Here is a 14,025-nt window from a genome sequence, read left to right on the forward strand (position 1 = left end):
CCTCTTTTATTTCTTATTTTGAGACAGGGTCTTGCTAAATTTCCCAGATTAGCCTCAGACTCCTGCCTCAGCCTCCTCAGGCATGGGCTATCACATCCAGCTTTCAGCTGGGTTTTGTTTCTCTTTCCCCAGTTCTAATTCACACTTCCCTTTTTAAGTGGTGTGTGTCTATCTATCTCCCCCCCTTGGTATGATTACATTTCTTTTTCTTTGAACAGTGGCAACATGAAGATCTACTTATCAATAGACCTCAAGCCATGTCTGTTACGCCTCCCCCTCGGTCTGCTATCCTAACCAGTATGAAAAAGAAGCTACATACTCTGAGTCAAATTGAAACTTCAATTGCAACTGTTCAGGTGTGTTTGACAGATCTTCCTTCCAACAGCTGCTTTCTTTTAGAAATATTTCACACTGATGTATCTCTATGTTTGTCCTTGGTTTCTAAGCCAAGGAGCACAATCATTTTCTTTTACTTTCATATTTCATTTATATATATATTTAATATTTATTTAGTTGTAGATGAACACACAGTATCTTTCTTTATTTTTTATGTGGTTCTGAGGATTGAACCTAGTGCCTCACACATGCAAGGCAGACACTTCACCACTGAGCTACAGCCTCAGCCATATATATATATTTAAATTTTTATTTTTTTTTATTTTTTATTTTTTAATTTTAAGAGAGAGAGAAGAGAGAGAATTTTTTAATATTTTTCAGTTTTTGGCAGACATAACATCTTTAGTTTATTTTTATGTGGTGCTGAGGATCGAACCAGCATGCCAGGCGAGCGCGTTACCGCTTGAGCCACATCCCCAGCCCTAAATATTTATTTTTTGTAATTGTAGTTGGACACAATAACTTTATTTTATTTACTTATATGTGGTGCTGAGGATCAACCCAGGGCCTTGCACGTGCGAGGGGAGTGCTCTACCACTGAGCCATAACCCCAGCCCCTTTCATTTATATTTTTAAAGTTCTTACCCCCAAAGATAACCAAATCTCAAAGCAATCATATTTCATTTACTTGAATAGTAATTATATTTTGAATCAGGAGTAGAAATATACTAAATACTTTAAGTTTTTAATGAATTTGATAACTAATTAATATATGAAGGGGGACCTTGATGATTGGAAAAACTTTGGATATTTGTTTACTGAAATATACTTAAGCATTTACATCTGGTTATTATTACTATCTAAGAACCTTGGGCATTTCTTCTGTCATATAGAATAATGGAATTGGGTGGTGTCCAAGGCAACAGAATATTCTTAAATGATTATCATTAACTATCTTTCTTTAGCTAAATATTTAGGTCAGTTTTTTAAATGACAGAAACTAGTCTTGATGAAGGTTATTATATATATGTGTTCATGTTTTATGCCTCATGTGCTCAGTATTGACTTGTTTTCTGTTTATATAAGTTAATAGTAGTGTAAAACCAAGTGTAATTACTTACATAATTTCGGGGTACTAAGTATTGAACCCAGGGTTACTCTACCACTGAGCTACATCTCCAGCCCCTTCTATTTTTTATCTTGAGATAGTTGCCAAGAGCATTAAGTTGCCAAGAATGGCCTCAAACTTGAATCCTCCTGTCTTAGCTTCCCAAGTACATGGGATTGTAAGTGTGTACCATGGTGCCTGGCACTTATATAATATTTTTGTAATGAAATGTTTTTGGAACTCAGTCTTTTGGAGATTGAAATAATCTTTCTCATACGGGGGGTGTAGCTCAGTGGCAGAATGCTAGTCTAGCATGCGTAAAGCCCTGTGTTTAATCTCTAGTACTGCAAAAACAAAACAAAGAAAGGCAATAACTTTTCATTACAGCATATTCATCAGGAAAAAGGTATCTTTTCAACTTAAAGGATTTAACTCTTGCCCTTTCCTTCTGATTTTAGAGGTATGTGTACACGAGGGGGGGTCTTTACCTCCACCTGAAATTTTGAATAAATAATGTTATAACTTTGATATATAAAACCTTCCTTGCCATGATTTTCACCATTATTTATAAACTTTTGCATTTATGGGAATAAGATTTGTGTCTTTCACAACCAAAAGTAAGAATAGATTTTCTTTAGAGATAGTACATATATTAGAAGCTGAGCATGATCTCTACCACTGAGCAACACTCCCAAATTCCCTCCACCTCCTTTTGCAGTACTGAGAATTGAATCTGGGGACACTCTACCATTGAGCTTCATCCCCAGCCCTTTTTTATTTTTTCATTTTTAGACAGGGTCTTATTAAGTTGCTGAGGCTGGCCTAAAACTTGCAACCCTCCTGCCTTAGCCTCCTGGTCAGAGTGAAGTCAAGATGAATCCCAAATTGAAGCTGATAAAAGATATTTTCAAAATTACACATGTCCTACCCTCTTTATTTTGGATTTCTCTTGCGTTATATAAAATGCTTGACAGATAGGAAGTGGAGAATGTCCTGAACATTCATGGAGATTCTACTGCTTTTATAGGAAAAACTAGCAGCACTTGAAGCAAGTATTGAGCAGCGACTTAAGTGGGCGGGTGGTGCCAACCCTGCATTGGCTCCTGTACTACAAGATTTTGAAGCAACAATAGCTGAAAGAAGAAATCTCGTCCTCAAAGAGAGCCAAAGAGCAAGTCAGGTACCATGATCATGTGAACCCTCATTGTGCTCAGTTTCAGGATTATAGAACTGATTGGAAATTCCATGTGATGCCCCTTGGGAAAGGAGGGGGAGAGTCCTGCTCCAGTTCACAGAGCCAGATCAATAGGTCTTTCTGGGCATCCCTCAGGTGTGAACTCATAGCTGGTTATTTCCTAGGCCCTTACTGTTTCCCATTTAAATATTAAATAGATACAGCTTCTGTTGGAAATTAAACATGATTTTAATTCCATATTTGTTAAGCTTTTTTTATGTATAACTGTAGTGATTCAAAGATTTGAAAGTTTTTCTACCGGGCAGTAAAATGTCTTATAAGTGCCAGGACTTTGTACCCTGCTAGACATTTGTGGATTAACTTTGTTATATTTGGGAACATACACACAAACCCAGAAAATTATTATGGAAATTTTCATTCAGGTACGAAATTAGACTAATAAAATGATGACCTCATCCATATCAACAAAATTTAATAATAATTTAAAGTCTTACTTCATCTGTATTCCCTACTCTTCCTCCCATTCCATATGTAAATCCCCAATATATATTCCTTTATTTTGTAAGTATTTCAGTGTGTACCTTTTCAGATAAAAACTATTTAAGAATGCAACAATACTGCTAATCACACCTTTTAAAATATGCTTAATACTGTCAAATATCCACTTAATATTTTGAAATGAGGCAGGAGTAGAAGCAAAGGAGAAATGTTCTGGTAGATGGGTTTCCTGAAATTTGGATATAACACAAATTATAGCTCAGTGTTGGGCAGTTTTGTTATGATGTAAATTTTCTATGTAAAGACAATCATGTAGGAGGTAGATTTACTTAATTGTACTTAGGTGCTTTTGACCATCTCAGACCTAACAGTATTCACAAAAATTGTACATTAATTTACAGACTTTATGAGGATTTAATCTATTTCCCAAAAGAGTTACATTTTTAGAACCAATTATAGTCTGAATTCTGGAAATGAGTATGCAGTATTTTATTTCATTGATTGCCTCCTCCCCCCACACCTGGTGGTGGTGGTTCCCTTTCTGTCTTCACAGGTCACTTTTCTCTGCAGCAATATCATTCATTTTGAAAGTTTACGAACAAGAACTGCAGAAGCCTTAAACCTGGATGCTGCGTTATTTGAACTCATCAAACGGTGTCAGCAAATGTGTTCATTTGCATCACAGTTCAACAGTTCAGTCTCAGAGTTGGAGCTTCGTTTATTACAGAGAGTGGTGAGTCTTGCTGGAAGTAGAGAGTTGGTAATGAAAATGATAAAGCTCATGTCACACTATCAATATAGTATATTCACTCAGTTCACATTTATTGAGCATGTGATACATATAAGATGTTCTTATGCAGGACACAGTGGTGATTAAATCTTGCTCTTAGCCCTCATGGAACTTACGTATTCAATAGTGTAATGAATGAAGAAGTGAAAAGGCTTCTCAGCTACAGCATACCGTGTAAGTTTGGAAGGGAGGAGAAAGATAGTGTATAGCAGTGATTCAGACTCAATGAACACAGAATAGTGGGAAAAGTGCTTTGGGAAATGAATCCTAGAAAGGTGAGTTGGATCTAGAAATTTCAAGTTGATAAGTTTAGTGCTTGTGTTTTGTGGAAAGGCTTTAGGTAATCCATTAGAAAGCTCTGGTTTCATTTCAAAGAATTATTTATAGTTAGTTTAGGGACCTTGAAATAGATCATCTTTGTTGTTCCAAGTGTATTTCTCAGGTCTTTAACTTTAGAAATGTATATACTGAACAATTATGCAGAAAGTGAGAAATCTTTATATTTCCTAGACTGTTGAAATTGTTACATACTCTTATGTACATAATTAATTCAAGACTCAGCAACTGAGGTTCTTGTATCAGTTTGAGTTACTGATAGTGGATCTTTTGGTGAGGGCATGTGGCAGTAATGGCGATAGATGATTGGACTCATTATTCCACCTGATACTTAAAATCAAATGCTTGTTCTAGCGGGCTGGGATGTGGCTCAAGCGGTAGTGCACTTGCCTGGCATGCGTGCGACCCGGGTTCGATCCTCAGCACCACATACAAAGATGTTGTGTCTGCCGAAAACTAAAAAATAAATATTAAAATTCTTTCTCTCTCTCTCTCTCTCTCTCTCTCAAAAAAAAAAAAATGCTTGTTCTATTAGGACACAAGTCTTGAACATCCCATTGGTAGCTCTGAATGGCTTCTGTCAGCTCACAAACAGTTGACCCAGGATATGTCTTCTCAAAGAGCAATTCAGACAGAGAAAGAGCAACAGATAGAGACAGTCTGTGAAACCATCCAGAATCTTGTTGATAATATAAAGACTGTGCTCACCGGTCATAACCGACAGCTTGGAGATGTCAAACATCTCCTAAAAGCAATGGCTAAGGTAAGACTCCCTACCACTGACATAGTTTATATCCCCCCCCCCCCCTCTCTGAGTTACAAGTATTTTGGTTAACAAAAAAAGTGATCTTTTGTAAACAAAAACAACTTGAGTCATATTTTCCAACTTGTTTGTAACTGAGTTGTGGTTTCATCAACTACTTTTTTAAAAAAAGTAGAGAGTACTTTTCTGATTTTTGTACATAGAAAACCTGAGGCTTAAATTGATACACCGAATGTCATATGATTTATAATGGAACTGAGAATTAAACTTAGTCTGAGTGTTTTCAACTTCTCTTTCTCTTCCCCACCTATACCCCCAAACCCTTCTCGTTTCCTGCCAAAATGAATAAAATATTGTTCATTCCCTTTAGTGTCTTATACAGTCTAGTTAGTAAGGAAACTTGAGTCCACAGAAAAGGCTAAATTTCACTTTTATCTTTACAAAACTAATTCAATTTTAGAATTTATTTTTAATCATTTTGAGTTTATATTTGATGCTGGAAACAAGATTCTTATAGAAAAGAAGTTAGACTATATTAAGAATATAAAACATACTGCTGTATGAAATATCTGTTCTCTCTTAGATGACTGTCTTTTAAGAGTAATTACTCAGACAAAAACCAATTTTACTAATCATTGGTATATTGACTATAGGATGAAGAAGCTGCTCTGGCAGATGGTGAAGATGTTCCCTATGAGAACAGTGTTAGGCAGTTCTTGGGTGAATATAAATCGTGGCAGGACAACATTCAGACAGTTCTGTTTACATTAGTTCAGGCTATGGGTCAGGTTCGCAGTCAAGAACATGTTGAAATGCTCCAGGAAATCACTCCCACCCTGAAGGATTTGAAAACACAAAGTCAGAGGTAAGCATGCCTTTTAGCCAAGATTTATAAAATGTAGGCAAAATATTGAAAATAGTTATCTGGTATAATATTTCATAAACATTTCATGAATTTTGTATTTCAGTATCTATAATAATTTAGTGAGTTTTGCATCACCCTTAGTCACCGATGCAACAAATGAATGTTCAAGTCCAACGTCATCTGCTACTTATCAGCCATCCTTTGCTGCAGGTAAGATCTGTCGATGATCTGTGCATAGATGCTGCGCTGTTTAGTTATACATAAGTGTCTACTATATTATTAGTCACTACAATCCTGTCATATATCAAACTCAAAAAACTTTGACTTGTCTCTAAAACGACTTGTGAGAGAGTGAAAATACCTTCTATTCAAATTCTCTCTCAACATTTATTTTATGAGCCAGATGCAGTGGTGCATGTTTCTAATACCAGCTACTCTGGAGGTGATGGTAGGAGAATTACAAGCTTGAGGCCAGCTTGAGCAATTTATTGATAACTTGTCTTAAAATTTAAAAAGGACTGGGGGTGTAGCTCAGTGGTAGAACATTTGCCTTGCTGTGTGAGGCTTTGGATTCAATCCCTTGTATTGTCCCCCTCCCCCAAAATTATACGCACACACATATATATAAAATGACTTTATATATATATATAAAAACAAGTATGTAAATTATTTTAAAACATGCCTTTTGAGGCTAGAACGGTTAGCACACACTTATAATCCAAGCTATTTGGGAGGCTGAGGCAGGAAGACAAAGTTTGAGGATAGCCTAGGCAACTTTGACGCAACTAAAGATAAAACCCACTGTGTGTTTGATTTACTGTTCTGTGTTCACGTGTGTGCGTATGTGTACATGCATTGGCATCATTTTGCAAATTTAATTTTTATTCCCCTCCCACCCCCATTTAATATTACATGAAACCTTCCTGTATGTTTTGGTGGTCATCTGCTACTTATCATCCAGGAGTACTTTACTTCTGATCTATATCTCCAACCTCTCTCCCCTTTTTCGGGGGAGGTACTGGGAAGGGAATTGAACCCAAAGGAACTTAACCACTGAGCAACATCCACGGTCCTTTTTGTATTTTTTTTTTAAGGGGGGGGGGAGAGAGAGAGAGAGAGAATTTTTTAATATTTTTTAGTTTTCAGCGGACACAACATCTTTATTTTATTTGTATGTGGTGCTGAGGATCAAACCCAGTGCCACGTGCATGCCAGGCGAGTGCGCTATAGCTTGAGCCACATCCCCAGAGGTTTTTTAAAACTTAATCAAAATAATTTTGAGATAGTCTGAGATACTTAGGGCCTTGCTAAGTTGCTGAAGGTGGCCTCTAATTGTGATCCTCCATGCCCAGTCCATTCCTAGCACTTTAAATTTTTTTTTTTTTTTAATTTTGAGACAGAGTCTCATTAAGATGCTCAGGCTGGCCTACAACTTGTGATTCTCCTTTTTCAGCCTCCCAGGTTGCTAAGATTACAGGTGTACACCACTACTCCCTGTTCCCTGTCATTAAATCTTAAAAATGACTTAATGGCCACATTTCACATGGCATTCTGTGTCTGTGTCTTATTAATATTCCATTATTGCAAAGCTATTTATGGTTTTTGATACCACAATCTGGTGAATAGTGAACATCATTGCATAAATTCATATCTGAATTTCCTACCATTGAGGCTTTCTAGGACAATGTCTATGTCAGTGAATGACTTAGAAGTTGTAAAGTCAGTTTATTTTCAAGGTGGTAGTTAAGTATTTAACTTGGGATATTTATCATTACCTATTTTCTGCTCTCTTCTTTGTCTCTCCTATATTTTCTTTTTGCATATAAATTGAGCCACCAATTCTTCCTCTACAGCAGTCCGGAGCAACACTGGCCAGAAGACTCAGCCAGATGTCATGTCACAGAATGCTAAAAAGCTGATTCAGAAAAATCTTGCCACATCAGCAGATACTCCACCAAGCACCGTCCCAGGAACTGGCAAGAGCGTTGCTTGTAGTCCTAAAAAGGCTGTGAGAGACCCTAAAACTGGGAAAGGTAATTAGTTGAAATAAAGATGCCTTAAAATTTTATATGGAATTGTTTTGTCTTAATGTATGTTTTTATTGCTTTGTAGCTGTGCAAGAGAGAAACTCATATGCAGTGAGTGTGTGGAAGAGAGTGAAAGCCAAGTTAGAGGGCCGAGATGTTGATCCGAACAGGAGGATGTCTGTTGCTGAACAGGTGACTAGTTTTTAACATTTTAGTGCTGCTGGAAAAGTGTAAGTTTAATTGTTCCTCTTGCCCATTTCTTTGGTGTTTCACCAGGAAATGAAGAACTTAACAGGTTTTCAGAGATTTGGGGTAATAATTCTAGAGTTGTCAGATATTCACCATGTTACTCTGGCTTTTCCTCTCGTAGCATATTTTTCTTTTAAGATGTGACCCAACCTTGACATCCTTCAAACTCCAATTCATTTTTAATTTACCTATTTTTGTATTCGATTTATTTATTTATTTATGGAACCCAGGGTCTCTCTACCACTGAGTTACATCCCTAGGCCTTTTTATTGAAAACAGGGTCTTGGCAAGTTCCTGAGACTAGCCTTGAATTTGTGATCCTTCTGCCTTAGTCTACATAATTACTGTGGTTGTAGGTATGTACTACCATGCAGGGCATTCAGCTGCATTTTAAAGAGGACCATCTGAAGGTTTCAGATGAAAAACTGATGTTTTTTCAGGTATAGGAGTATCCATAAAGCCTCCATGAGGATTAGTGGGTGCTTGCCTGATGTTGTCATGCTCATTGGTATTATTGTGTATATAAATCTGAGGATGATTTCTTGAAACCCTACTGTTAATTTTTTTTTAAAATTTAAGCCTACAGAAAAGTATTAGGAATACTTTTTTTTAACACTTTTTTTACCTAGACTCACTAGTTCTTAACATTTTAGCATTTTTTCATATTTGCTTCTTCAGTCTTTATGTATATACAACATGTATTTCACACATGTAATTTCAAGAGCATGAGTGGGATTGGTAGGGCTTTCTTCATCTGAGGATCCATAATGCTCAAAGGGGTTCTGACTTTCCCAGGACACACATCTTGTAATCTATGGTGTTATCGGAGAACTTAATCTCCTTTTTTATCATCACAACTACATGTCCTTTGTGATTAGATACTTATTCTGAATTCATATAACTTGTATGTGAATCATGTCAAGTTCTCAGTGGTTTTAAATACCATCCTGCATATTTTTACAGGTTGACTATGTCATTAAGGAAGCAACTAATCTAGATAACTTGGCTCAGCTGTATGAAGGTTGGACAGCCTGGGTGTGAGTGGCAAGCCAGTAGATGAGTCTGGTTAAGTGAGGTCAGACATCCACCAGAATCAACTCAGCCTCAGGCATCCAAAGCCACACCACAGTCGGTGGTGATGCAACTGGGGGCTTACTCTGAGGAAACCTAGGAAATCTCGGTGCACTAGGAAGTGAATCCTGCAGGACAGCTGCACTCAGGGATACGCCCAACACCGTGGCCTGCAACCCCAGGGTCAAGGGTGAAGAAAGCAAGCTCACCGCCTGAACACGGAGATTGTCTTTCTGCCACAGAACAGCTGCAAACGTGTCAGGAGGTTAGCTGAGAAAGAAATCGGGATACCGCGGAGCACAGAGTGATTTGGAACTCCATTCCACCTGACCCTGTGTGTACAATCCAGGAAAAACAAACCCCGCTCAGAAACAGAGAAAACTGGGGCCGCGAAGAAATCACAGCCAAGGAAGATTTGATGCATTCAGATTCTCGTGAAACACTTGTTGCTTGGCAACAGTACTGGTTGGGTTGACCAGTAGGTACAAAAAAGGCTATGCGATATGAATTTCAGAAATGGACTGAAAATGGAGAGCTATGTAACAGATACACTACATTGGAAGAACTTACTTCTGAAATGAAGGGAAGAACCACCCCACTGATCCCACTCCTCCCCACCACCTATCCGGTCCCCTTTAACCTGATCTAGTAGATTAGCCATCTTTCAGACTCACTTTTATTTCAATCCTCATGTTTCATATACTCCATCTCCATGCTGTTAACTTATATTTGGAGAGATAAACAGGAATTTCTCCAAAACCACTGATAACATGGAAAATTCAAGGATTGTTTAAAGGTCTGATGATCACATACAAAATGTAATTCTGGTTATTTAAGTCATTTCTGTGATTCTATCATGTACAGTTTCCAGAATTGTCACTGTGCATTCAAAAGTAATTAATCTAACAGACATTTGATTTTTATGTACACTCCCCTCTGCTTATAGTGTGCATTTTTGGAGGTCATTCAGATTTTCCCTCTTCTGTGATTGCTGTAGTTTCTTTCATAGAAAGTAGCTAATCCAATGTAATCTTTTACCTTTTTAAAAAACCAGGATAGAGTACCTATTAGAGTTTTACATTGTTGATGACAGATTAACAATAAAGTGATGTTCTGGTGGAGGTAGAGTGAAATGTTTAATTCAGTTTTCTTATTTGATACTTTTAATTTACATCTTGTAAATTAAAAGTGCTTTAGTTTATCTGGTATTTCAGGACATGTACATGAAACATCAGACAAAGTGAGAACCACCAACATCTTTTATTAAGTTCAGTTATTAAAATAGTCTGTGAAGTGCTTTACTTTTTGCATAATTTTAATAGCTTGTTGTTCAGTGATATAATGAATTCATGATTAAGGTTTCCTTAAATTTAGCATTGCATTTCAGTACTGACTGACTGTGTGAGCTAAATTATTGATCCAAATAAAAATCCAGTCTAGGATTCTTAAAATCACGTATCAACAAAATAGAACACAATTTAAATCTTTGAGTACATTTTTCTTGCATTTGAAAAATTAGGACGGACAGTCTTCACTCTACTTGGCAGTCTTCATAGACGAAAGGTAGTAGGGAAAAATCGCACCTAGCTCTGGGCCTTTTCTGTGTTCTGATTGCCACATTAACCTATGATCCTTAAATACCTGTGAGAGAATGCATTTCAGTGCCAGTACTTTCTTTATACTTTAATAAGTATTGCAAGAAAGCTGGTATTTTTAAATACCCAACTGTCCAATAGCAAGCTAAGGAAACTAGCACATCCAATTTTCTTTTCCTTATTGATTTTTGAACCTTACTTTCACACTCAAAACAGCCTAGCTGGAATAAGAATGCCATATTGTATTTTGCACACTGCTTAATTTCCTGGAAGCTTTGGGAGCTACTGCATTCAACACTTGATTACCTCTGCTCTCTCAAGATTACATAGTCTTTTCAGCAACATTCTTTATTGTCACCAGGAAAAACTTATCATGATGATAAAACCAGTTCACACTTGATTGTCCTGATAGTGTTCAGAAATTGCTTCCACTTTGGTAACGAAGATAAATTAAATAGGTGAATTTTATTGCCTGTGAGCTTTCAGGCTTCAGAGGTACTACCTGGCACCTTATCCAAGCAAAAAACAAGACAGCTTTATTTCTTTTTAAAAAAAAAAAAACAACAAAAAACATGTGCCTCTGGTAAATTGTCCATCACTTTTATTTAAAAATGGTCCCCCAGTGGCATATACAGTCGTAGGGCAGACAGGAGTAGCTGATGACTTCAGCACTTGCTTTTTCACTGCACTCGGGACAAGACCCTAGTCTGTAAGGTTTGGCTTCCTCTGTGACGTCATTCTGCAAATAGCCCTGCCCCTTTGGAACTTTTGTAAAAGTCCTCATCAGATTGAGAAGACAGGGCCATATTTTGGGGATTATCTTGTAAAATACTGTAAAGTTAGAGTGCTATGATTTTGAAGTCACACATTTTTGATGATGAATTACCTGTGGAAAACCAGGGATCTTTTTCTGTCCGTCTGTCCTTCTGTCTCTTCCTTCTATTCCTCCCTCTGTCTTCCCCTGTCCAAGTCAGTGGGTACAGAATAATCTACAAACAACCTCTTCTATTCAAAGTACCCTTGGAAATCTGAAGTTTTAAGTGTTTTGTCTTTAATTTGATGGAATCATCTATTTTTTTAGTTGATTTCTCTACAAAGCTGTGGAGGCCTAGAAGTTCACGGAGCTATTTCTCTTTTACTGATTCTTTGGCGTGTCTTGTGATTTCTCCATTTCTGGTTATAAGTTCCCACAGTTTAATGGATGATTATTAAGATTCTTTTGTGTCTGTTGCTTGTGCTGAGTTGTTTTTTGTTTGTTTTTGTTTTTGTTTTTGAGATACATGAGATTTCTGTGAGAACTCATCATTAGGCTCTTGATCTGCTTCCCCGAATTGCTCTTTTAGAGCTCAAACCCCAGGTTCAGGGTGAGGATTTCTAATACAAAGGAAAACTCTGACACTTTTGCCCTTGACACTTGTTTCTATTACTTAAGCTTCCTAAGTAGTTTTAAATATTGTCCAATGTTTGTGGTTACCTGCATTTTTTGTTTTGTTTTGTTTTTTAATTGTGGTTATTCTGATGTGTGAAATTTAAGGAAAGAGCCATTTAAAAAATGCCGCGCAGGGCAATGCAAGTACAGCCAAATATTAGAGTTGATGTGCAATCTTAGGTCCTTTTTAATCTGGGGTATTATAGGCAGTACTTTCAATCAAAGTCTTCCTGGCCTATTTTCCTCCACCTTTTTGTAATTACTTCTGGGGGCTTACTTGTTTGGCAGTACTAAAATCAAAGGAGCTGGTTCTTCTTTTCTCCCAATTCTTTTCATATTAATGAAAACGCCTACAACTAGCCTATTACTCTTAGCCTGTTACTCCTGTTCATATACATCAGATCTCAGTGAATGTGTTACTGTTAGCACATTTAAGCATCTTTGTTTTACAAAAATTTAGATGAGTATGAAAACCAGTGTTCCATTTTATATCTTGTTGAGCTTGTAAAAAATGCCAATAATTTAGAATTAGGATGTTCCCCCCCTTAAATCAAGGAGGTAGAAATATTAATGCAAAGGTCACATCAATGAGGTAGATTTTGTTTTCAATTATTTGGGTAGCATTAGAAAGATTCCTCCTTTGGGGAAATACTAGCAAGCATCACAGAACTTTTCAAATGTTGGGAAAGGGGGATATTCATTGTCTTATGAAACCCTAAGGGTTTGCTGCACTTTGCCTGCTTTTTGGCCTGGGTAACTATGTCACTATCCTTATTTACATGATGGCAGACTGACTCTTATTGTGAGAAGCTTTTGGTTCAAGGGTTAGTTGTAAAGCAATCACTTAGGTAGGGTCCCTTGCTTTCCATGGGAATTTGGCTGGGCTTACTAGGAAAAAACCCTTTGTTGTGCTGATATAAAAATTGACATACAATTAGCTCGAATTTTGAAGATGGTAAACTTAAATAGCATGTTGTTCTGAAATGCAGACTTTTAGAATGTTTTTCTTTCAAAACAGGCTGATTAAATATAGTTTGTTTTTGTTTTCTTGACAAAGTTTCGGCTCCTGTTTAAAGTAAATGCATCACTTATTTTTCTGGTTTAAATTTTCCTTGTATTTCCACCTGTAATGTCAGTGGCAATGACACCATACTTCAATTGTTAATTTAGTTTTTAACCCTTATAAGAGCAAGTTGAGTTGAATGAATCTTCCTTGTCCTAGTAACATTGTATAAATAGTGGCTTCTCTGTACAGAAGGTTGTAATGCCTCCTGATGGATATAATTTTGTGATTGTATTTAAGATTAAAGTTGAATAAATCACACCAGCTTCCTGAAAATGTTCATAATGCATCTTTTGGAAAACAAAAATACATGGCCTACTTTGCATATTTGCATTAACATGGCAAAGATTATATGAGATCTGTTTTTCAAAAAATAAAGGTTCATTCTTAAAAGATACAGCATTTAAGCTTTGAATTTATTGAAGTAGATTCCAGAAAAAGTCATTTTGGAACATGGGTAGCTTTTTTTTACCCCCTCTTTAAAACACTAATTACCTTTAAAAATTAAAAACTTAATTCTCAAAAAAATAATGTTCTGTTTTTGAACAGCAATGGAAATTTTGCACTTCAGTGGGAAAGTTCTTGGTATTAAGGGTCAATTTATTAAACTTAATTTCTTTTAGTATTTACCAAATAAAACTCCAGCAGACCACTTTTGGCAAATGTGTATGTTCTCTGGGGCATGAAAACCCCGATGAAA

General features: G+C 36.7%; 1 protein-coding gene across 3 annotated transcripts in view; it reads left to right on the forward strand.

Moving 5' to 3' along the window:
• Smg1 (SMG1 nonsense mediated mRNA decay associated PI3K related kinase) overlaps nt 1-13,722 on the forward strand; it is a 97,530-nt gene extending 83,808 nt beyond the window's left edge. For all 3 annotated transcript variants that reach the window (XM_058576449.1, XM_046436398.2, XM_058576461.1), the window contains 9 exons: nt 219-356; nt 2,472-2,624; nt 3,691-3,870; nt 4,799-5,026; nt 5,680-5,891; nt 5,995-6,101; nt 7,745-7,924; nt 8,004-8,110; nt 9,131-13,722. In XM_058576449.1, coding sequence (XP_058432432.1) covers nt 219-356; nt 2,472-2,624; nt 3,691-3,870; nt 4,799-5,026; nt 5,680-5,891; nt 5,995-6,101; nt 7,745-7,924; nt 8,004-8,110; nt 9,131-9,208 — 1,383 coding nt within the window. In that variant the 3' untranslated portion in view covers nt 9,209-13,722. The remainder of the gene's footprint in view (nt 1-218; nt 357-2,471; nt 2,625-3,690; nt 3,871-4,798; nt 5,027-5,679; nt 5,892-5,994; nt 6,102-7,744; nt 7,925-8,003; nt 8,111-9,130) is intronic.
• Nucleotides 13,723-14,025: the final 303 nt, after the last annotated feature.

The sequence above is a fragment of the Marmota monax genome, unplaced genomic scaffold (assembly GCF_021218885.2).
Source record: "Marmota monax isolate L192 unplaced genomic scaffold, Marmota_monax_Labrador192_F-V1.1 WCK01_AAM20220418_F8-fsc00035, whole genome shotgun sequence".
Taxonomy (NCBI): domain Eukaryota; kingdom Metazoa; phylum Chordata; class Mammalia; order Rodentia; family Sciuridae; genus Marmota; species Marmota monax.